Genomic DNA, 27,248 nt, shown 5'->3' on the forward strand with positions numbered 1-27,248 from the left:
TGCAATTTGTTTTTAGCAACTGCTTGGTTAGAACAAAAGTAATCTAAATGTAATCCAAAAATAATCATATTACATTAACAAAAATGTAAAATATAACAAATATTATTACTGGCTACACATTTTGTCATGCAATTTGTAATTAGCAACTGCTTGGTTAGCACAAAGTAATCTAAATGTAATCCAAAAGTTGTCAGATTACATTACCATACATTTTATAATTTAACAGATTATATTACTGACTACAAATTTTGCCATGCAATTAGTAACTAATTTGTTAGCCCAAAAGTAATCTAAATGTAATCCAAAAGTAGTCAGATTACATTACCATAAATGAATAATCTAACAAATTACATTACTGGCTACACATTTTTGTCATGCAATTTGTATTTAGCAATTGCTTAGTGAGCGCAAAAGTAATCTACATCTAATCCAAAAGTAGTCAGATTACGTTACCATACATTTTATAATTTAACAGATTATATTACTGACTACAAATTTTGCCATGCAATTACTAACTGATTTGTTAGCACAATAGTAATCTAAATGTAATTTAAAAGTAGTCAGATTACATTACCATAAATGTAGAATCTAACAAATTATATTACTGACTACAAATTTTGTAATGTAATACGTAATTAGTTATGGATTGGTTGGCACAAAAGTAATCTAAATGTAATCCAAAAATAGTCCAATTACATTACTTTAAATGTATAATCTAACAGTTTATAATACTGCCAATTCATTTTCTTATGTAACTTGTAATTAATAACTGCTTGTTTAGCACATAATAATCTAACTGTAATCCAAAAGTAGTCTGATTACATTACCATAAATGTATAATCTAACAAATTATATTACTGACTACACATTTTGTCATGCAATTTGTATTTAGCAATTGCGTTGTGAGCATTAAAGTAACCTGAATGTAATCCAAAAGTAGTCCGATTAAGTACAATAAAAGTTCTGTCATGTAATTAGTTATCAGTAACTGATTGCACTTCATAAGTGGAGCACACTTGCCTTGTAGTGCTCCAGGGCATCCAGAGCGAGTCTGTGTCCCTCGGAGGAGAACATGCTGAGGGCCGCCAGCAGCTCAAACACCTGCTTTTTCACCATCGTATTGGACGTATCCAAAGCTGGAGGAAAAGGGAAAGGAAAAGTCCTGTTTTTAGCTTTCTCCTCCATCGCTTCAGCTTCCTCCTCCATGACTCTCCACTTCTGAAAGTGCTAGCAGCTAATTTTTGAGGGAACTACGTGAACTTTGCACTTCTGATGGTCAGAAAAAACAGCCCAAGCATGTGATAGGTGTGAAGATTGAGCAATGGAGATACTGTGAGCTCCTGCTTTGGAGGAATGTGTGTTTTCTGCATTTATCTGGATAGTTTGTACACAGATTTAATGGGGCAGTCGAACAACCAGAATTCTATAACTACTACAACTACCATAGCGGTCATTTTGTCCATTTTCATTTAAGTCGTCATATAGTAAAAGTAATCTAAATGTAATCCAAATGTAGTCAGATTACATTACCAAAAATTAAATTCAAAATTATATTACTGACTACAATATAGAATGTAATCCAAAGGTATTCAGATTACGTTATCATAAACGTAAAATCTACGAGATTATATTACTACAAATGTTGTCATGCAATTTGTAATTTGTGACTGATTGATTAGCAAAAAGTAATCTAAATGTAATCCAAAAGTAGTCCAATTACATTATCATAAACGTATCATCTAAGAGATTATATTATGGCTACAAATTTTATCATGCAATTTGTAATTAGTAACTGGTTAGCACAAAAGTAATCTAAATGTAATCCAAAAGTACTCAAATTACATTACTTTAATTTAAATGTATAATCTAACAGTTTATATTACTGCCTATTAATTTTGTCATGTAACTTGTAATTAGTTATTGATTGGTTAGCACAAAAGTAATCCAAATGTAATCCAAAAGTAGTTTGATAGTTACCATAAATAAATCATCTAACAGATTTTATTACGGATGAAAAATTGTCACTTAATATGTAATTAGCAATGGATTGGTTAGCACAAGTAATCTAAATGTAATCCAAAAGTAGTCAGATTACATTAAATGTATAATCTAACAGTTTATAATACTGCCTATTAATTCTGCCATGTAATTTGTAATTAGCAACTGCTTGGTTAGCACAAAAGTAATCTGCAAATTTTGTCATGCGATTCGTATTTAGCAATTGCTTTTTGAGCACAAAAGTATTCTAGATGTAATCCAAAAGTATTCAGATTACATTACCATTAATGTATAATCTAACACATATTTCTAGCTACACATGTTGTCATGCAATTCGTAATTAGCAACTACTTGGTTAGCACAAAGTAAACGTAATACAAAGAAAATGTAATCCAAAAGTAGTCCGATTATGGTACCATAAATAAATTATCTAAGTGATTTTATTACTGACTACAACTTTTGTCACTTAACATGTAGTAATGGAGTGGTTAGCACAAAAATAATCTAAATGTAATCCAAAAGTATTCAGATTACATTACATTTGTCATCTAAGAGATTATATTGCGACAAATTTTGTCAAACGAGTTAGAATTAGTAACTGATTGTTTAGCACAACAGTAATGTAAATGTAATGCAAAAGTAGTATAATTACATTACCATAAATGAATAATCTAAGAGATTATACTGCTACAAATTTTGTAATCAATAACTGATTGGATAACACAAAAGTAATCTATATGTAATCCAAAAGTATTCAGATTACATTACCAAAATTTTAAATCTAACATTATAGTACTGTATAATGTAAACGTATAATTCACGAGATTATTTTATCGTGAGCTCCTGCTTTGGAGGAATGTGTTTTTTCTGCATTTATCTGGATAGTTTGTACACAGATTTAAAGAGACAGTCGAACAACCAAAATTCTGTAACTACTAGAACTTCCATAGCGGTCATTTTGTCTGTTCTCATATAAGGCGTCATATTGTAAAAGTAATCTAAATGTAATCATGTAAAATGTAAAGTCAGATTACATTACTATACATTTTGTCATTTAACAAACTATATTACTGACTACAAACTTTATAATATCATTTGTAAATAGCAACTGCTTGGTTAGCACAAAAGTAATCTAAATGTAATTCAAATGTAATCAGATTACATTAACATAAATGTATAATATAACAAATTACATTACTGACTACACATGTTTTCATGCACTTTGTAAGTAGCAACTGCTTGGTGAGCACAAAGTAAATGTAATCCAAAAGTAGTCTGATTATGTTTCCATAAATGTATAATCTAAGAGGTTATATTACAGACTACAAATTTGTCACTTAATGTGTAATTCGCAATGGATTGGTTAGCACAAAAGTAATCTAAATGTAATCCAAAAGTAGTCTAATTACATTCATTAAAATGTATAATCTAACAGTTTGTATTACTGCTTATTAATTTTGTCATGTAACTTGTAATTAGTAACTGATTGGTTAGCACAAAAGTAATCTAAATGTAATCTAAATGGACTCCAATTACGTTACCATACATTTTATAATCTACCAGATTAAATTACTGACTACAAATTTTGTCATGCAATTTGTATTTAGCAATTGCTTGGTTAGCACAAAAGTAATCTAAATGGAATCCAAAAGTAGTCCAATTACCTTACCTTAATTACCTTGAATGTATAATCTAACAAATTACATTACTAGCTACACATTTTGTCGTGCAATTTGTAATTAGCAACTGCTTGGTGAGCACGAAGTAAATGTAATCCAAAGTAAATGTAATCCAAAGGTTAGCAGATTTCAGTATCAGCTAATAAGAAAGCAACGAAGATTTAATGTCGTTATTTATGAAATCTTACATAGATTTTGTTAAATCGTCTACATTAACATAGGAATGCATAAAAATATGAATTATTAAAAGGGGGTGTACTCATCCATGCCGAGCACTTTACATATGCAATTGTCAGGATAATGATATGTTAACGATCATGTCTGATATATCGTAGCGGTGTGTGTATACCCTGCGATAGCTTGCGCACGTATCCCTCATTGTCCACGATGAAGTGAATGCCAGCAGATGAGTTCATGACAGCTCTGACGCAGCTGACGCAGGTGAGTTGCAGCAGAGCGTCTGCGATTCGAGAGCATCCGCGTCCCGACAGCCGATCCAGAGCCTCCAGAAGCAGATCCAGACCCGACAGCTCCAGAAACTGCACCATCCAGGCCTGCTCGCTGCCCTCCAGACGCTTCCGCAGGCCTGAGTAGTTCACCACCGAGGGCACCTGGCGAGAAGAGCTTCATTCTTAAATAAAAAGTGCAGCCGTTACAGTAGGCTGTTTCGCACGTCATTGATCTGCAGTTATAATCACCTCATGTTCATAGAAAAGTTAGTCATAAACATTTCTACAGAAGCATTTATGTGTATGAAGCATCTGTTTTGTGAGAAGTGCTTCTCATATGATATGTGAGCAACCCGTACAGCTTTATTGTAGACATTTCCTCCAGCGAGAATGACGTCGACTGAAACTTTCTGTCATAGACCACGCCCACCGAAAGGGTACCCTTGGTAGTGGAAACACAAGCCTGATAAAGGTGACCCGTACCAACCCGAACCGTACCGTACCAGTCAGTGGAAACGAGCCATATGTGAAAGACATTGTGTAACGCGTTGAGTTAAAAAAATAGAGGAGAGCTCGCCTAACTCGTGTAGCAGCAGAAAAATAAATCAAGGCTCACACAGGTCGCATCCCACACATTGTGCTTTATTCTTCTGTCAGCAGCGTCACTGTATATTACAGAGAAATAACTTAATCTGAGCATCAGAGAAAATTAGAAATAAACATCGGTCCCACGCACATGCGCTTCTTGAGTTACACGCGTCTACAGACAGTTCACACACACATACACACACACACACAACAGCGATCAGGAGCCACACCCCATTTTCACTAGTTACAGACACTTGTCAGATGTTATTTTAGAGAGCGGGCATAAAGCTGACTGACTGTTTATACAGCACAAATCGCGTGCTTGTACAGGCGTGACGTGGAGTCGATCCGCGAATCGCAGCACATTATGACACATGACCAATCAGAGCCTCTTGAGGGCGGGCCTTTCAGAAGAACTAGGAAATATATCAGTCGTTTTCATGTTAGCTGAGTAGCTGTGTGTAATCAAAGTGAGATTTATGAAAAAATAATGTGATTTCCTTCAAGTGAAACATGAGCACACATTGCTTTGCATCTTATAAACACAACCAAGCCTTAACATTACATTCTGGACCACCCCTTTAAAGAGCCCCTATTATGAGTTTTTGAAAATGATCTTCTTGTAGTGTGTAACACAGCTCTAAGGGAAGTAAAATATGCAGCTAAGGCTTAAATCTGAAAGTGCACTGTGTTTAAAATGATAGATTCATCTATAAAAGAGTCAACTCAGAGTGGTTCAAATGAATCGCCACTGTAATGAATCTTTAGCTGTGTCGGCATGAGGTCGATATGGAACTCAAGCCACGCCCATTTGTTGCGCACGCTGACCTGGGAAAATTGAACCCCCCCGTAAAAAAACACAGTAGAAAGCAAAAGAGGAAGACAAACACTGTGGCAGATCCCGGCTGAATCATGTCGTGAAGACGCTGTGCTCTGAAATGTGAGGGGAAAGTTAGTGTTATTTTCCCTACCCAAAGATGAGGCTGTGAAGAGTCAGTAGTTGAAGTTTATTTTTGTAAAAATACCTCACCATTATAACTCCTGTCATTTTTTTAGACGAGTGCTTCAGCAATCTACACGCTTACAACGCGGGATTCATCGGCCATATGTTAAAGGAAGGATCAGAAAAGACTATTGATGTGAGGAACTTTACAGAACACAGTTCATGGATCGGTTCCTTCCTCCATTTCACAAGTGTAAGTAACTTAAGTGTGATTGAAATGGCTGCCTCCTCATTTTCTCTAGCTTGCAAATTATGTATTTAATTGTGTTTTGTTACTTGTAACCGTTCCACATGGCTTGTACTATATCTGGTTAACTCTTTAAATTCTCAGATCGCATCTAAAACCGTGTTAAAAATGCAACACGTGCCATTTTGTTTATGGATTTAAACACATTTGTGAGCTCGCGACCCTCTTCCGTTTGTCGTTGCTTTGGCCACCGTCAGATGTTCCTATACATGTACGGCAGTCAGGTTTCAAAATAGTTCAGCTTTTGCCGCTGTGTGGATTATTACTGAATGTGTGTCATGATTAAGAATAAAGCAATATGCTGCTGTTTAACCGCACTGCTTTAATGCACTCCTGCATTGGGCTCTCACATACACTCTGCACTCTGACTACTTCAACAATGTTGATAAGTCGTGGTGGGCGATTCTCTCTGTCTCACACTGAACGCAGTCGACCAATCACAACAGACTGGGTCATCGAACCAATCAGCGCAGATTAGCATCGCGCTAAGGAGGGTTTGGGAACAAATAAATCGCTATTGGGATAACTAGGTAAAAATAAATGCATATTATAAGACAATGAAAGGGTTTTTAATCTTGCATGCATTTCAGCCTGTTGTTGGAGATCCCCAAAACCAAAATATGATATTTTTAATACATAATAGGGGCTCTTTAATACTATTTTGTTTATAACTGTGTTGAAAAAAACATGCTTTCAATTAAACAGAAATTGGGGGAAAAAAACATAAAGGGGGCTAATAACTTAGGAGGGCTAAACACGCTGTCATACATGCATGAAAAGTGAACTAGACCTCTCTGAAGTGAAACGTTATCCTAAGCTGGCTAAATTTGAACAAGATGTGAAAAGACATCTATAAAGACTGTGCAGATTGGAAAGACTTCAGATGGTTTGGAAGGCCTGTTTTATTGTTACGTAATGAAGTCTGGTATTGAAAAGCTCCAGACTGTGCTGGATTAAAAGAGAAGCATGATACCTGCAGCAGGCGTATGCACAGCTCAGCGTCTGCATTCTCCAGATTGGCCTCCTGAGGGCCGTCTGAGTCCTGAGACGAGCCCAGACGACCCCTCACTGCGGCCCATTTCTGCTGGGCTCCCTCTGCCTTCACTGACATCATGATGGAAACAGCCTGAGGAGGAGAGAAAAACACACAATGATGACTCTTTATTGTAGGGCTGCACAATATTGGACATTATGATATTTTGTTTTTCTGATATGATTATGGTTTGATGGATTGGATTTTCTGATAGATGTCCACTCCAGGATGGAGTAACGCATATCTTTTTTATGGTTTTATGATTATTAATAAAGTTGAATGTTTAAGGTGAACTTTAATCAAGGGTCACCAACCCTGTTCCGGCAGAGATACCTTCCTGCAGATTTCATTTGCAACCCTGCCCAAACACACCTGTCTGCAATTATCAATATAGTTCATCTTCAGTTTTCCACATTTTTTATGTTACAGCCTTATTCCAAAATGGATCAAATTGATTTATTTCCTCAACATTCTACACACAATCCCCATAATGACAATGTGAAAGAAGAGTTTTTGAAATTGTTGTAAATTTATTAAAAATAAAAAGCTGATAAATCAGATGTACATCATTATTGACAGCCTTTGGCGTGAAGCTCTAGATTGAGCTCAGGTTCATTCTGTTTCCACTGATCATTCTTGAGATGTTTCAGCAGCTTCGTTGGAGGTCACCTGTGCTCAATTCAGTTGATGGGACATGATTTGACAAGGCATACACCTGTCTATATAAGGTCCCAGGGTTGACAGTGCATGTCAAAGCACAAACCAAGCATGAAGACAAAGGAATTGTCTGTAGACCTCTGAGACAGGATTGTCTCGAGACACAAGGCTGGGGAAGGCACAGCGGCCTTCCCCAGTGGAAGATGGTGGAAGATGTTTGAACCACCAGGACTCTTCCTAGAGCTGGCTGGCCATCTAAGCTGAGTGATCGGGGGAGAAGGGCCTTAGTCAGGGAGGTGATCAATAACCCGATGGTCACTCTGTCTGAGCTCCAGCGTACTTCTGTGGAGAGAGCAGAATCATACAGAAGAACAACCATCTGTGCAGCAATCCACCAATCAGGCCTGTATGGTAGAGTGGCCAGACTGAAGACACTCCCCGCCTGGAATTTGCCAAAAGGCATCTGAAGGACTCTCAGACCATCAGAAACTAAACTCTCTGCTCTGATGAGACTCAAACTGAACTCTTTGGAGTGAACGCCAGGTGTTACGTTTGGACAAAAGCAGGCAGCGCTCATCACCAGGCTAATACCATCCCTACTGTAAAGCATGGTGGTGGCAGCATCATGCTGTGGGGATGTTTTTCAGCAGCAGGAACAGGAAGACTAGTCAGGATAGAGGGAAAGATGAATGCAGCGATGTACAGAGACATCCTGAATGAAGACCTGCTTCAGAGTGCTCTTGATCTCAGACTGGGGCGACGGTTCATCTTCCAGCAGGACAATGACCCAAAGTACACCGCCAAAATATCAATGGAGTGGCTTCACAACAACTCAGTGAATTAGCTTGAGTAGCCCAGCCAGAGCCCAGAACTAAATCCTGTTGAACATCTCTGGAGAGATCTGAAAATGGCTGTACACAACTGTGTATAAAACAACTGTTTCCTGAGTTATTAGCCATTTTATGCGTTCACTCTTTTTAAACAAATTCATTTGTAGGCAAGATATACTTTCTGTGTGTTAGAAAAGTTTCTGTTTGGACGTAGATTATACCAGTTGTGATAAGACGGATGAGAGTAGAAGAAACAGCCTCGAGTATGAAACAGATGTACTTTGTGTGTGCCTGTTCTCTTGGTTTGTGGATCATTGTTACAGGTCTGAGGTCAGCTCTGTCTGGCCCGTGACTCTTTTGTTTATCCTAACTTGCAAGAAGACCTAACCACACCTCAGAATACCTCTTTGGAAACTGTCTATCTGTGTAGACGCGGCATGGTGGCTCAATGGGTAGAACTGGGGCCTCACAGCAAAAATGTCGCTGGTTCGAGCTTTGGCTCGCTTCTGTGTGGAGTTTGCATATTCTCCCCGTGTTCACATGGGTTTCCTTCGGGTGCTCTGGTTTCCCTCACAGTCCAAACACATGCGCTATAGGGGAATTGATCAACTAAATTGGCTGTAGTGTATGAGCATGTTTGTGAATGAGTGTGTATGGGTGTTTCCCAGTACTGGGTTGCAGATGGAAGGTCATCCACTGTGTAAAACATATGCTGGAACAGTTGGCAGTGCCACCTAAAACCACATATTGTGCAGGCCTAATCTAGAATATAATTACTGCTGAAATATACAGTGCAGCCCAGCCCTGCTTTTGCAGAACTGAGTCACATTTGGTTTGGGTGGAGCGAGTAATTTCTCACTATACGCACACTCATATTGAGCAACACATTAAAGCTGGGACTAAGAAATGCAGGGAGGTCAGAGTCTTTATCACAAACCCTCATTTAAAAAGAAAAGAGGAGAGTCAAAGACATTCTTGAGTCCAGGTTTTGACTCCTGCAGGTCTGAACTGATCATTTCTCTCCTCTCTTCATGCAGGTTTAACATTTCCTGGAACGTCTGACAATCTGAGCTGCTTTTTTTTAACCATAAGAAGATTTCTGTGCAGGTTTTGGCATGAGATGCAGATTTTTTTTAGCTGAGTGATTCACTGTTTCCTCAGCAGGAGTTTTCATGGAACAAATCCGGCTATAATTTCACATCCTATAAAGAGCCTTTAATCATCACTAAAGTGAATAATATGAGCTAAAAGCATTAACACACCCATAAACTACACAGTAAAGGAGTCTACAGCACACACACAGAGAAATATAGACAGACTGAGATATAAACACTTTTTACAGCACTTTACAAAGATTTAAATAAAAATGAATAAGAATGTTTTACAAGAAAATATTACAACAGCACACGTTAAATTCAGTGTGTTTAAAGGCAATTTCTGAGTGAAAAATGTTCAGTTTGAGGTTCATTTTTATTTTACATCCAAATATAAGACTTTTGGGTTTATTTCTGGAGCTGTTCACATTTATTACAAAATGTAGAATGTACAAAAATGTTAAAAAATACATATATACATACATACATACAATTGATTCACAAGATTTTTATATATAACATATACATACATACATACATACATACATATACATATATCATATATACATACATATACATATATCATATATATATATATATATATATATATATATATATATATATATATATATATATATATATATATATATCATATATATATATATATATATATATATATGATATATATATGATATATATCATATATATATATATATATATATATATATGATATATATATGATATATATATATATATATATATATATATATATATATATATATATATATATATATATATATATATATATATATATATATATATATATATATATATATATATATGTGTGTATATTTCAACAAAAGAAAACCCTTTAAATATGACTTTAGAACTTTCTGTGAATCCTAAGAAATAAAATGCATCTACACAATTGTTTTCAGTTTCAATCATAATCAGTCTTTCATTCATTTTCTTTTCAGCTTAGTCCCTTTATTAATCTGGGGCCTCCACAGTGGAATGAACCGCCAACTTATCCAGGATATGTTTTTACGCAGCGGATGCCCTTCCAGCTGCAACCCATCACTGGGAAACACCCATACACACTCATTCACACACATACACTACGAACAATTTAGTTTACCCAATTCCCCTATAGCCCATGTGTTTGGACTGTGGGGGAAACTGGAGCACTCGGAGGAAACCCACGTGAATACGGGGAGAACATGCAAACTCCACACAGAAACACCAACTGACCCAGCCGAGGTTCGAACCAGCAACCTTCTAGCTGTGAGGCAACAGTCATCAAATCCTTATATTATATTGAGTATATCGATTTGAAGTATCATGTGACACTGAAGACTGCAGTAATGATGCTGAAAATTCAACATTATGTGTCAAAAATAATCTGCTTGTATATAATTTTATTTGTATGTATGTACCGTCATTTAAATAAAACATTGATCATCAAAAATAAATCAAAGTTTACATTGTTGACATAGAAAATAGCCATATATTATATGTATAAATACTAATACTTTTTCAAAATGTTCTACTGTAAGACTGATTCAATAAATGAAACGAGAGAGCAGAATCTTTCCTTTCAATCAGCTGCTGTATCTGATCTGCTGATTTAACTCGATCTGCTGGAATCTGTGCCATCAGCCCATCGGGGATTAAATGTGGACAAAAGAGTGTTTATACCACAGTCAAGACAAACAAAACTCTCTGGCACAGGATTCAATGTTCCCTTCAGCTCGGTTTATTGTGACTGAGAGACAGACTGATTTCTGCAACCCAGGATTATTGCAGATATGTGCCCAGGGCTCCATATTTGAAAACCGAGAAATATGTACCCTGGGCTTACGTGTGCTTGCAGATTTTGTTTTCATAAATCCACTAGAGGCTGCTGTGTACACTTTTGACTATCTCAAATACATTACTGGTGCATGATTTTTCATGCATGTCATTACTCATAAACTAGGGCTGCACAACACTGAAACAATATGCCATACTGTTGTTGAGTATAACAGTTCCCTAGAAAAATGATATTTTTCTTAGTTATTTTTATATGATTTATTTATTTAATGATATTAGCATAAACAGTTTAAAGATGTTTCAGATCTAATTAATTCTAATTCAGACTAGAAAACTGTGTCAAGGTGCAAACATTTAGACTTTTAAGCAGATTGACATGACTCACGGTGTATGGCCGGTGCATTTATTCTTCTACGCACTGTTTCTGTTGCTCTGCAATAACACTTCCAAAACGCTAGTTGGCATTGAGGTTTGTATGTTCCTCTGTGTCGAGTTTCTTCACTGGTGTTTTGTTTTTTCTGAACGCTACCTTATTGTACAAGTGATTTAAGAGGCAGGAACCGGCGGATGTGCAACAACTTTAATCATAAGGTAAACACAAAACAGAAGTCTCCATCTAGAGCTCCTTTATGGGACTCCACACTTGTAAACACTCGCTTCATCGGGCTCGCGTGGCTCTCGGTCCCGCCCACACTCGTCAGCGCTACCAACCCGACTAATCACAGTACACATTGTTGCGACGTGTAGTAACATTTTTTTGAGAGGTGTGCTTCAGAATTGGTGATGACCACGACGAGGGCTAAGCGTCCACACACAGACTGCGCCGGAGCATACATGTGCGCTTGACGCAGAAGTATAAATCAGCCTTAAAGGGCACCTAGGTTACCCTATTTTTCAGATTTAATATGAGTCTTTTGTGTCTCCAGAATGTGTCTGTAAAGTTTCAGCTCAAAACACCCATCAGATTATTTATTAGACCTTTTGTAAGATTTTATTTTATACATTTTTGCACTAGGGGGCTGTTTTGTTGTACTGCACCTTTAAGGCTAGTCCTCCCCGCCCACCGTTTCTACGTGCCTTTCTGCATGCCTTAATCTCCTCCCTCGGCTGCGTCAGACAACAGACAGACTTAAAGGAAGCTGATCTCACATAGCGTGTGTGAGAAATACTACAGTAAGAACTTTACCAATCAGTATTTGATGCATTTGTTGTGTTGAGTCATCACAGATACACACACACACGCAGCACAGCAGACACACACACACACACACACACACACGTTTGTTTTTGTGAAAAGTGGGTACATTACATGGGTTTCCATTCATTTTATACGGTCCAAACTGTATATTGTATAGCCCTCACCTCACCCTAGCCCTAAACCCAACCATCACAGGAGACTGTGTGCAGCTTTACTCTCTGATTAAACTCATCTTGTGGGATTTATAAACCTTTTGAGAAATGAGGACGTCACCAATGTCCTCATATTTCACTTCCTTTTTTAATACCTGTGTCATACCCATGTCATTATACAGATTTGTGTCCTGATATGTCACAAAAACACGTACATACACACACACACACACACACACACACACAGTGTGCGCGTTTAGATTTGCACTCTTTTTGCATGCAAATGTGACATGATACAGGTTAATCTCCACTGCTGTATGGATATCTCTTATGTTAATGTACAAAATAAACCTGATTTAACGTCCACAAACCGGGACTGAAGCGTCTTCCTTTATAAATGTTCTGACACGCGGCTGTGCTGATGAAGTAAAGCTAAGCTAAATCGCTGTAATTCATTACACACATGCTCTGCTTTAAAACATTTTAAACTTGTGAAACTCACTCTTGATCACGTTTGATGATGATTGATGATCCTAGCGAACTGAACACACCTTTTATTCCCGGCTGTTGCTCTGCGCACGTCTGGTCTTGTTGATATGATTATACACGTGACTACCGGCACATGTTACTACGCAGCTGTCAATCAATATTGGTGGGCGGGGGGACCACACTCCTACGTAAAGTTGCGGTCGATCTGAAAACCGCTCCAATTGGTCCACCGTTTTTATGTTGTTAAATTAAAAAAAAAGCACTGGGTGTGTTTATATCACCTCAATATGACAGTCTATACACCATACATGCATATGTCTGTCCAAACAGCTTGAAAAGTAGAATTTTCATCATAGGTGCCCTTCAAGACACTCGGCCTGCGGCCTCAAGCCAACGCACGCCTCCCACCAGTGCTGATATACAGCTATATTGCACCGCACAGAGTATGATATTGCTCATATATATATTGTCAACCTTGCCATGAAAAATAGTGAAACCATTTAAGCAAGTATTTTACAGTGCTTTAAAAATACTCATTAATGTATCTGTCAGTGTATTATATTTAATTCACCAAAAATCACACAAGTGGCAATTTCACATCCATAACGAATGTCAAATAAAATAAAATCAATAATTTTTGTTCTATAGTGCACAGAATTTCTACAAGGTATGTTGTTTACTGTAAACTCGCAGACTTTTCAGAAAGAGCTTTATTGCCAGGTATGTTCACACATACTAGGAATTTGTTTTGGTGACAGAGCTTCTACAGTGCAACAGGATTACAGAGACAGGACAAAAAACAGATAATAAATATATTCTAAACAATAGAAGTAAGTAGTGAGTGCAAATATACAGATTGACAAGTGTATGTACATGTTTATTACTATATACAACGTTATAGTAATAAACATGTTTTTTCGTCACATCCATAACGCATGTTTATTTCCCTCATTTAAAATATAACACATGTTTACAGTTTGATATTTTTCTGCTCCCATAACTTGGTGGTTAGTTGTTTTGGAGAATATAAACAGATGTTTCAATATAATGTTAATGAATACTTTCTATGTGAATGAGTTTTCACTTCAAATGTCACATCCGTAATGCTGGAATTGCTCATATATATTCTGAAGAAAGTCTTATTTTTTTAAGTTTGGCTGGAATAAAAGTTTTTTTTTTTGTACTTGCGACCCCCAAGGTGAGGGTCCGAGGTGGTTATAAATATCAAACATTGCACACACAATAGGCCTATATAAACACTAGCATATTGATAATACAAATAAGTGCAACATTCTAACAACCATATCATTTTTGTAGTCATTTATTAATTAGTTTAATTTAATATCAGCCTCACCCAAAGACACTGTTCAGCACAATATTTTCAGCACAAGTCTATTCTCGGTTTAATTTTGGAGACAGTCTCTCAGAGATAATGAATACTTTCTATGTGAATGAGTTTCTGCTCATATATATTCTGAAGAAAGTCTTATTTTTTTAAGTTTGGCTGGAATAAAAGTTTTTTTTTTTGTACTTGCGACTCCCAAGGTGAGGGTCCGAGGTGGTTATAAATATCAAACATTGCACACACAATAGGCCTATATAAACACTAGCATATTGATAATACAAATAAGTGCAACATTCTAACAACCATATCATTTTTGTAGTCATTTATTAATTAGTTTAATTTAATATCAGCCTCACCCAAAGACACTGTTCAGCACAATATTTTCAGCACAAGTCTATTCTTGGTTTAATTTTGGAGACAGTCTCTCAGAGATAATGAATACTTTCTATGTGAATGAGTTTTTACTGCAAATGTCACATCCGTAACGCTGGAATTGCTCATATATATTCTGAAGAAAGGCTTATTTTTTTAAGTTTGGCTGGAATAAAAGTTTTGTATAAAATTGACTGATATAAAAATGCTAAAGTGCTTTGCATATTGTTATCAGCCACTCCTATACTAGTATTCAGCGTAATCTTACAAAATAACTAGTAAAATATTAAGTACTATCATCATGGCAAAGTCAAAAGAGTTTAGTTATTAATGTTAAAAATTTTCTCTTCATTAAACATCATTTTGGGAGAAATGGTTGAATTAAAATTTCACATGAGAACACATAATTTAATCAACTTTAGCATCAGGAAAATTGATTGAGCTCATGTCTGTGTATTGCAGAACAGGCCGCTGTATTGATTTTACTGTGACAGGCCTTAAGGAGAAACAGCCAACACTCAAAAAAATAACTTCCTTTAAACTGCTTACTTAAAATGAGTTGAAACAACACAATTCTTAAGGGTTTTTTTGGGACAACTTGATTGTTTTATGTTCATAAAAACTGATTAAGTTAAATTATTCGATTTGTGTTGCGACATCATGAAGGAATTGTGTGGATCCCAGCATGTTTTACAGGCAAATTAGATCTGTGTTTGTCCTTGCGTAAGACTGGGCACATTCCTGACATTCCCAGCACATGTGTGCAAATGTGGACAAGAAGAAAGTTCAGGCGTCATACTCAATGAAGCGTCTGAATCTGTTCACATCTACACAAGGAATGCCACTCATATACAGCTGCCTGTCAAACCAGCATCAGATAAAGCAGCAACACTCCCTACAGGCGCTTCCATAGGACATTGTGCAAGAATTAAAGGGACAGTTCATGCTAAAATCAACACTCTGCCATCATTTACTCATCCTCCTTCTTTCTTCTGTCGAACACAAAGGAAGATACACTGAAAAATGCTGGAAATAAAACAGCCATTGACTTCAATAGTATTTCTGTTCCTACTATAGATGTAAACAAGGCCTGCTTTTTCTTCAGATTGTCTTGTTTTGTGTTCAACAGAAGAAAGAAACTCGTAAAAGTTTACAGCCGCTCGAGTGCGAGTAAATGTGTCTTCATTTTTGGGTGAACTGTCGCTTTAATATCCTCCAGAAAGACTCGAATGCTTTCAGTCAGGAAGGAACAAGGAAACAGAACAATACAATGACAAAATGAGCTTCTGCTTTCACAGTCTGGAGACTCTGATCTCACTGTTCCCAAAGAGTGAAACCCCGGTCAAAATTCAGTCACACTTTATAATCATGCTTCAGTAGTATTAAGTAGTATTATAATGGATATTGTACTCAGCATAAATAAGTACACCCCCTTTTGAAAACGCACACTTTTATTAATTTCTCAGTGAATATGGACAATATAAACTGCAGCAAAAATAAAGGGAACACAGTGTAACTCCAAGTGTTCCCTTTCTTTTTTTGAGCAGTATATTTACGTGAATGTAAACAAAACAGTTTTATTAAGCACAGCAAAATCCTCAGAGTAAAATTTGCTCCCTTTTAAATAAGGGCAAACAGGTTGGTAATAAGTAAAGTGGAGTTTCTGAGTGATCCTTTGCTGAGATTTTGAGAGATTCGATGTATTATATTTCAGCTGATTTCATCTCAGGCTGTGGCTGAAGTCCGATGTAGTTTAACAGAAGTATTAACAGCAGGTATACTTCATGAGTGCTCAATCATCACCTAATTTATCCTTTCATTGTCTAATTAACTTGAGTAACTTTAACTCAATTTAGAGAGGGACCAAATACTATCTAAACTGAGTCAATTTTACTCATGATTTTGCTGTGAACAATTGATAAGAGTTTGGTCACTGAGCACAAATAGAAAGCAATATAAAGATAATACATTTAAATTCAGACGGGTTAATGCAATAAATAAATAAATAAATACAAACTACAAAATTTCAACTAAATTTGATTTATTTTATATATTATATTTTCATTTTTTTATTTAAGATTTCCCCCAAACACGTTCATTTGTGTGTATTTTGTGGACTGTGATCTTCAGTTGTTGTTTTTTTTTTTACATTTTTTAAAGATTTATTTTTGGCCTTTATTAGGTAGGACAGTAGTCAGACAGGAAGCGAAGTGAGAGAGAGAGAGAGAGAGAGAGGGGGTGGGGTCGGAAAATGTCCTCGAGCTGGAATTCAAACTCAGGATGCCCTGAAGTGCAACTACACCATGTGTCAGCGTGCTAACCACGAGGCTATTGCGCAGGCATCTTCAGCTGTTTCTGTTAGATTAGTTCATCAGTTTTGTCTTTGGTGATGACTGATCAAATGTATATGCACAAATCTAATGGCTAACTAATGCATCTACACAAACATAGTATTTAATCATTCATTCATTTTCCTTCAGCTTAGTCCCTTTATTTATCAGGGGTTGCAATGGCGGAATGAACCACCAACTACTCTAGCATATGTTTTAAGCAGTGGATGCAGTTCCAGCTGCAACGCAGTACTGGAAAACACCCATACACCCTCATATTCTCACACACACACTTATACACTATGGCCAATTTAGGTCATCAATTCCCCTATGGCGCATGTGCGAAACCGGAGCACCTGGAGGAATTCCACGCCAACACTAGGAGAACATGCAAACTCCACACAGAAACGCCAACTGACCCAGCTGGGACTCGAACCAGTGACCACTGAGCCATCGTGCCACCCAATATTATTTAATCATATAGAAAATATGAATTTAATTTAAAAGAGAGATCTGTGAGGGGTGAACTCATTTATGCTAAGCACTGTTGTGGTAAAATAAAGGCCAAACGGTTTATCAGTAGCTGTTGTTAAAAATGCTGTATGTAAGCTTGTGACTCTTCTAAAGCATAAAAATACAGACTATGTTTGCAGATATTTCAGAAACATGCTAAGTGAACACATTTGTTTATCTGAAGAACAATGCTGAAGTCAGTCATTCCGCTTTGAGAATGTGCGTTCTGTTTTAGAATGCCTGTCTTTGCTTTGATCTCTGTAACTCCGCCCACTGCCCGTTATAAGCCAATTATATTTCAGCACCCAGGGTTGGCTTGGCGGAAAAACAGTGCATTTCATTTCTGTTATGAAAGCTCTCAATGTAACCACATGGTGGCTTTTAATAAGCAGATAATATAATTATTAAAAATGTAAACATTAGTCAGCACCAATAGCCTAGTGGTACTGTGCGCTGACATATAGCACTGACGTGCTCACGGCGACCAGAGTTCGATTACCGTCTCGAGGTCCTTTGCTGATCCTTTCCCTCCCTCTGCTCCCAATGCTTTCCTGTCTGAAATCGCTACTGTCCTATCATAATAAAAGGTGAAAACCCCTAAAAAATAATTATTAAAAAAAATGTAAACGTTAGCTGACTGAAAGTATTTTACGTTTTCTCAGTTTAGTGGCTAATTCGTACGAATTCGTACGAGTTCAGTCATACGAAATTGTACGATTTTAAAAAGGAGGCGTGGCACCTAACCCCACCCCTAAACCCAACCGTCATTTTCGGATGAGCAAATCGTACTAAATTGTACGCATTAGATCGTACGAATTCGTACGAATTAGCCACTAAATCAAAAAGTTACGAATTGCCGTGAGATTGTGTTGGATATTCAGCCATGATCGCTCTTGTTTGTGCTGTCAATCTGGCAACCTGCATCTCAACTCTACAAAAACCCTCTCTGATATATAGAATTTGGACTGCAATACCCAGTTCAACCACTAGTTCAATATTACATACTGCACTTTTAATGTTAGTTAATGTATTTACTAACATGAACAATACAGCATTTATTAATCATAGTTTCACATGTACTAATGCATTATTAAAATCCAAAGATGTGCTTGTTGGCATTAGCTAATGCACTGTGAGTTAACCAGAACAACGAACAACTTTATTTTTAATAATGTTAACAAAGATGAACAAATACTGTAATAAATGTACTGTTCAGGTGATTAAATATGTGAATGAAACCCAAAATCAAACAGGTAAAAATACAGAAGCAGGATAATTTAGTTATTTAGACATTGCTATGCTGAAAACACTATAGGATGTTTGTTGTTCTCAGTCAAAAATAGCAGGACTCAGGGGCGTTGCTAGACATAAAACTCTACTGGGGCACGCACCCCTTCCCCCATCCCCCCTCAAAAAAACAAAATAAAATAAAATAAAATAAAATAAAATAAAATAAAATAAAATAAAATAAAATAAAATAAAATAAAATAAAATAAAATAAAATAAAATAAAATAAAAAAATAAATAAATAAAAAAAAAATAAATTAAATTAAATTAAATTAAATTAAATTAAATTAAATTAAATTAAATTAAATTAAATTAAATTAAATTAAATTAAATTAAAATAAAATAAAATAAATTAAATTAATAAATAAATACTGCATATATATAAATAATATATATATATATATATATATATATATATATATATATATATATATATATATATATATATATATAAATTATAAATACAAAACTAATAATTATTATAAATAAAAGTATTATTGCTATTATACAATTATTATTCTAAATAATCTTAAATGTAACTGGAAAACAATGTTAAGACACAACTGGAGTGATATGCTAAGATCATTTAAGAAATATTTTGCATGAATATTAATTTAATTTAAATGAAATTCTATAGACTATTCAATAAAATACAAAAAAAATATGTTTTATAGAATTATCTGTTGTACACTTTTAGAATTAGGTCTTATTGCTTCATACAAAAAATAAATCTATCAGGAGGCATGCTTAGTAAGATCACCACCGTATTGTTTAAACTTTAGTTTTGTCGACTTGCAAAACAAATGTGGGCGGGCACGTGAGAAGCAAGTTTTTTTGCCGTGCATGTTAACTACCGGGACTCGCACCAGGAGAAGAGCAGCACGTACGAGAGGTCAGTTTCCTTTTTGATTAAACACACTGCTTTCACCAGAGTTGGTTCGGTTGCACATAGAGAATAACGTCTTTATTTTGGAATTAACACTCTTAATAAATACACTTGCATATGAAGTAAATCATATCTCAATGCATTTACTGGAGCACTGATGATTTTTACTGGGGCACGTGCCCCAGTAAATTGGGTCTAGCGACGCCCCTGGCAGGACTACCAAAAAACAAATCCCTTATAAATTTCTTCTTGCACTATATTATCACTAAATACTGCACTGAATCTTTCTGTTGACTTGTTTTCCTTAAATTAGGAAAGGTTTTGTACTTCTTGGACTCATTGATCTGATGGTTATGCACCTCTGTTTCTGAGTAAAACAGATAACTAGCTGAAAAATACAGATGTTACCTAAAAAATGTTGGAAATTTGTTAAACCCTGAGTGCATAAGATTCAAGTACATTTAAATCTAGAAAACGACATTAATTAACATTTAATGATAAAAGAAAATCTTCTTTGGGTTTAAAGACAACACTGAGGTTAACCTTTGGATTCTTCCTTCAGCTTAGTCCCTTATTTATTCCGCAGATGCCCTTCCAACCACAACCCAATACTGGGAAACCCCCATACACACTCATTCACACACACACTCATACACTACAGACAATTTAGTTTACCCAATTCCCCTATAGCGCATGTGTTTGGACTGTAGGGGAAATCGGAGCACCCAGAGGAAATCAACGCCAACACGGGGAGAACATGCAAACTCCACACAGAAACGCTAACTGACCCAGCCGGGACTCAAACCAGTGAACTTCTTGCAGTGAGGCAACAGTGCTAACCACCGAGTCACTGTGGCATCCATAGAAATTCAATGAGGGTTTGAAAATGTTAAATAATTTTAATGGAAAATATAAATTTATGACATTATTGAGCAATTCCATGCTAATGTCAACCTTTCCATGAAAATAGCAAAACCATTTCTGCATTTTTTGTGCAAGCAAGTATTTTACAGTGCTTTAGAAATACTCAAAAATGTCTCTGTCAATGTTTTCAAACAATTATATCTGATTTACCAAAATCAAACAAGTGCCAATTTTATATCTGTCACATCCATAACGCAGAGACGCCACATCCATAACGGAGCTTTTTCCTCTTAAATGCAGAAAATGTTAAATAAAAATCAAATTAATCATGTTTGTTTTATAGAGAGACAACTCTTATGCTTTTGATTATCATTATTTCTTTTAGGTTATGCAGTTTAATTCACAGAATTTCTACAAGGTATGTTATATACTGTAAACTCGCAGACTTTTTTCGTCACATCCATAACGCATCTTTATTTTCCTCATTTAAAACATAACACGTTTACAGATTGATATTTTTCAGGTCCTATAACTCTGTGGTTAGTTGTTTTGAAAAATATAAACAGATGTTTCAATATAATGTTAACACATACTTTCTCTATGAATTTATGTCTTGAGTTTTTACTGCAATGTCACATCCATAATGCTAGAATTGCTCTATTATCTTGGCAACACCATGCATCCACCAATAAAAAGGTGATGCATCTATCTATTCAACACATAAATGTTAAATTAAAAGAATAATGCTTATTGTGACATAACTTTCTTCATAATTTCTTCGCTAAAGAATTAAAATATTAGTTATTTTCAATGTAAGTGTTTTTGTTAGAAACCCTCATATGCTTTACATGTTTGTCTATATAGCTACTATTTTTTCATTTATAACACTTCATTCTCCATCTCGTTTATATGCACTATGAACAGCAGCTAGGCTATTTTCTTTATTCTCTATTTTCACCTGGGGATACTCATCCAGAGGCCCCTAGGAATTATGCAGCACCATTGATGCGATCCAAGACCTGTGAAGAGATGATGCCAAGGTATCCATAATCCTGGACCAGGCCGTATCCTGAGCTGATGTTGTGGTGTTCATGGAGGAGTGCATGAGACGGATTCCTGAAAGACCACAGTGACAAACCAGTCCACGCAATGATCAGGCTGTGGGCCAGCCTGATCACCTGCCGATGACCTACTCACACCTGCAATTGTCCACGATGGACGTCCAGCATTCTCCAGCCTCCGGCACCTAAACTTCAGCTCCAGCCAGAAGAAAAAATGGTCGTGCCCAACTGAGCCTAGTTTCACTTCACTTTTGACAATTGGCGAAGTTTGTTCCTCCAATGCCACCACAGGCTTGCTCGGATCGCATGGATGGATTTGTTCTTCAGTGTTTGGATTTCCGGCAGGGAATATTAAACCACACTGAACTGAACTGAACTTTAACTCTGAAATCTGGACTTTACCAGAACTTCTATGTGAAGCTACTTTGACAAAATCTATATTGTAAAGGCGCTACAGAAATAAACATGAGTTGAATTTAATTGAACTTTTTATTTATTTACTTTATTTTACACTTCCAACCACCCAAAATAGCAGTGCAATCTGAACTGTAATTAGAATGTTGAATTTAAAAATAAGCTTGTTTTAGAGTTTTTCCCATTTTTCTGTGCCATAAATTGCAATAAACAGATTAGTGGGCATTGTTTATTATTATTATTTACTATTTTTAATTACTATTATTATTATTATTATTATTATTATTATTATTGTTATATATTATTATTATATTATTTATTATTAAATCAAATTTTTTATTATTATTATTATTATTATTATTAATTAATATTTTTTAATTACTATTATTATTACTTTTATTATTATATTATTTTAAGATTATTATTATTAAATCTAATCTATTATTTTTATTATTATTTACTATTTTTAATTACTGTTAATATTATTATTATTATTATATCATTATTGATTAATAATGTAATCTATTATTATTATTATTATTTACAATTTTTTAATTACTATTACTATTATTATTATTAGTATTATTATTTATTATTTTTTAATTACTATTATTATTATTATTATATTATTATTGATTATTAAATCTAATCTATTATTATTATTATTTACTATTTTTAAATTACTATTACTATTATTATTATTATTATTATTATTATTATTATTATTATTATTTACAATTTTTTAATTACTATTACTATTATTATTATTATTATTATTTACTATTTTTTAATTACTATTACTATTATTATTATTATTATTATTTACTAGTTTTTAATTACTATTATTATTACTTTTATTATTTAAAGATTATTTATTATTAAATCTAATCTATTAATATTATTATTATTATTATTATTATTTACAATTTTTTAATTACTTTTAATATTATTATTATATTATTATATTATTATTTATTATTAAATCTAATCTATTATTATTATTATTTAATGTTTATTTATTACTATTGCTATTATTATTATTATTATTATTATTATTGTTATTATTATTATTATATTATTTATTATTAAATCTAATCTATTATTATTTACTAATTTTTAATTACTATTATTATTATTATTATTATTATATTATTATTTATTAATAAATCTAATCTATTATTATTATTATTATCTTACTATTCTTTATATGTTTTATTATTTATTCATTTTTATTATTCTTTTTTTAAATTATTATTCAATAAATATGAACAAACAAAAAAAAGGTATTATTAAAGCAAAAAGTGCCTTTTGCCATTACGTTGACAGTTTCGTATAACACCAAACAAATAAAGCGCGATTATAAAACTGAAATCTTAAACATTAATGAAGTATTATCTGATCATAATGTGCAGAAACTAAAGCAGCTCTCTGTTCTGACCTTGATAAAGCGTCTCTATGAGGTCAAAAGCTCTCAGGGGCAACAATAACCTACATATGAACAACACAATCGCGTGTGTTTGACACAAAAAATGACCAACAATAAAGCCATATAAGCACCTAATCTGAACACTTCAGCAAACGACGGCTTGTTCATTTCACTGCAATGAGACACCTATCAGCAGAAATAGCCTGAATTTATCACATTTCCTCCTTTTCTGAGTGTCAGTCGTACATGACACAATCTAACAGGACAAACATCCTCCTGACAGACGCAAATAGCACATTTAATAACAGCTCTTACATAAAACGACACCAATCATGCCAGAATAATAACAGCCTCAATTAGGGCTGCACAATATATGGTTTCAGCATGGATATCGCAATGTGTGCATCAGCAATAGTCACATCGCATAGATATATGCAGTGTTGAGTTGACTTTGCAAACTATACAAAACCATAAAGCATGCTGATTATTTATTATCTCAGTTGCATTTATCTATACTTGCAGTTTGTTTAATACATGTTATGCATGATTCACTCACTCCACTACAGAATCACCCCAATCAATCAAAACCAATACATTTGGTAACACTTTAGGGACTAATTCTCACTAATAACTAGTTGCTTATTAGCATGCATGTTACTGAGATTTTATAAAGCACATATTCTGAATCCCTTATCCTTTACAATACCTAAACTACCATAAAAACTATTCATAAGGATCAAATTAGGATGCAAAAGTCATAATAAGAGCAAGAATTGAACCTTAAAATAAAATGTGATCAAAACTTTCATAGTATAATGCAATATAGATCGCAGAAAAACACGTTGCGATGTCTGATTCTTACAATATCGTGCAGCTCTAGCCTCAACTGAACGAAATGGAAGCATTATTTATCCTCAATAAACCACATTAAATTATTTTCCCGTTCTCACCAATAGGAGAATCAGACATTATTCTGAACAATAAATGCATGTTGTTTAATATCAGAACACACACACTTATAAAATATTTTGTTGTATATTTACTGAAAGCCACAATACTGTAAATAATCAAAGAATCAAAAACATTATAATGCTGTAGAAAGACAGTTTAATACTGTAAATATAAGTAATACAACAGTAGGACACTGTATTTGGAGATTACAGTACACTAAACTGTGTTTCTACAGCATTGTAATGCTTTTCACCAGACAATACTGTAATTATAGAGAATGCACAAGCATCTCACTCTTAAAATTCAGTTTTTAACACACATATTAAGACAATAATTTGCCTTTTTACATTATTAGACTGTTTCTACAGCATTATAATGCTTTTCAGCAGGCAATACTGTAATTATGGAGCACGCATTAGACTTCACAAGCCCCTTACTCTTGAAATAAAGTATATCCCACATGTATTAAGACCATATTTTGCCTTTTTTTTGCAGTATCAGACTGTTTCTACAGCATTATAATGCTTTTCAGCAGGGAATACTGTATTTACAGTACATGTACGCGACTTCACAAGCCTCATACTCTTAAAATACAGTATTAACACACATATTAAGACAATAATTTGCCTTTTTACAGTATTAAACTCTTTCTACAGTATAATAAAGCTTTTCAGCAGGTAATACTGTATTTATGGTGCATGCATAAGACTCCATGAGCCTCTTATTCATAAAATACAGTATTTAACAGACATATTAAGACAATAATTTGCCTTTTTACATTATTAGACTGTTTCTACAGTATTATAATGCTTTTCAGCAGGGAATACTGTAATTATGGAGCACGCATTAGACTTCACAAGCCCCTTACTTGTGAAATAAAGTATATCCCACATGTATTAAGACCATATTTTGCCTCTTTTTACAGTATCAGACTGTTTCTACAGCATTATAATGCTTTTCAGCAGGGAATACTGTATTTACAGTACATGTACGCGACTTCACAAGCCTCATACTCTTAAAATACAGTATTAACACACATATTAAGACAATAATTTGCCTTTTTACAGTATTAAACTCTTTCCACAGTATTATAAAGCTTTTCAGCTGGTAATATTGTAATTATAGTGCATGCATAAGACTCCATTAGCCTCTTATTCATAAAATACAGTATTTAACAGACATATATAAGACCACAATTTGTCTTGTTTACATTATTAGACTGTTTCTACAGCATTATAATGCCTTTCAGCAGGCAAAACTGTAATTATGGAGCACGCATTAGACTTCACAAGCCCCTTACTCGTGAAATAAAGTATATCCCACACATATTAAGACAATAATTTGCTTTTTTACAGTAGTAAACTGTTTCTACAGCATTATAATGCTTTTCAGCAGGGAATACTATAATTATAGTGCATGCATAAGACTCCATGAGCCTCTTATTCATAAAATACAGTATTTAACAGACATATAAGACCACAATTTGACTTGTTTACATTATTAGACTGTTTCTACAGCATTATAATGCCTTTCAGGAGGCAATACTGTAATTATGGAGCATGCATTAGACATCACAAGCCCCTTACTCGTGAAATAAAGTATATCCCACACGTATTAGACCATAATTTTGCCTTTTTTTTACAGTATTAGCCTGTTTCTACAGCATTATAATGCTTTTCAGAAGCTAATACTGTAATTACAGTGCATGTGTGAGACTTCACAAGCTTTTTACTCTTAAAACACAGTATTAAACACACATATAAGATCAGAATTTGCCTTTTATACAGTATTAAACTGTTTCTACAGCATTATAATGCTTTTCAGCAGCTAATACTGTAATTATGGTGCATTCAGAAGATTCCATGATCCTCTTATTCTTAAAACACAGTATTTAACACACAACCAAGAGCATAATTTGCCTTTTTTACAGTATTAGACTGTGTTTCTACAACATTATAATGCCTTTCAGTAGGCAATACTGTAATTAGGGTGCATGCATGAGACTTCACAATCCTCTTACTCTTGAAATACACTACTTAACACACATATAAGATCATAATTTGCCTTTTATACAGTATTAAACTGTTTCTACAGCATTATAATGCTTTTCAGAAGGCAAAACTGTATTTATGGTGCATGCATAAGACTTCACAAACCTCTTTCTCTTAAAATACAGTACTTAACACACGTATTAAGGCAATAATTTGCCTTTTTACAGTATTAAACTGTTTCTACAGCATTATAATGCTTTTCAGCAAGCAACACTAACTATGGTGCATGCGTGAGACTTCAAATACAGTATTAAGGACACATATAAGAGCATAATTTGCCTTTTACTGACTCAGCAGACACACCTGAATATACTGGGAATGCATTACTGAAGTTAATGAGCAGTCACCCATAATACTGTATTTACTATGGTGTTTATAACTAGTTTAAATAAAACACTCACTGTGATTTTGAATAGGGCTGAATGATGATTTTGCTAATGCTAAAATGATGATTAGAAAGATTAATCAATGATTAAACTGCACTTGGACGCATGTGCATTGAAACGCTGTCTTTATAGA

At 34.5% G+C, this 27,248-nt stretch overlaps 1 protein-coding gene across 4 annotated transcripts in view; it reads right to left on the bottom strand.

Moving 5' to 3' along the window:
- Positions 1–27,248, bottom strand: part of inf2 (inverted formin 2) — a 79,860-nt gene that overhangs the window by 49,556 nt on the left and 3,056 nt on the right. For all 4 annotated transcript variants that reach the window (XM_056477693.1, XM_056477694.1, XM_056477695.1 and 1 more), the window contains exons 2-4: positions 6,938–7,090; positions 4,027–4,288; positions 1,021–1,136 (exon numbers count right to left, since the gene is read on the bottom strand). In XM_056477693.1, coding sequence (XP_056333668.1) covers positions 1,021–1,136; positions 4,027–4,288; positions 6,938–7,078 — 519 coding nt within the window. In that variant the 5' untranslated portion in view covers positions 7,079–7,090. The remainder of the gene's footprint in view (positions 1–1,020; positions 1,137–4,026; positions 4,289–6,937; positions 7,091–27,248) is intronic.

The sequence above is a fragment of the Danio aesculapii genome, chromosome 17 (genome assembly GCF_903798145.1).
Source record: "Danio aesculapii chromosome 17, fDanAes4.1, whole genome shotgun sequence".
Lineage (NCBI taxonomy): Eukaryota > Metazoa > Chordata > Actinopteri > Cypriniformes > Danionidae > Danio > Danio aesculapii.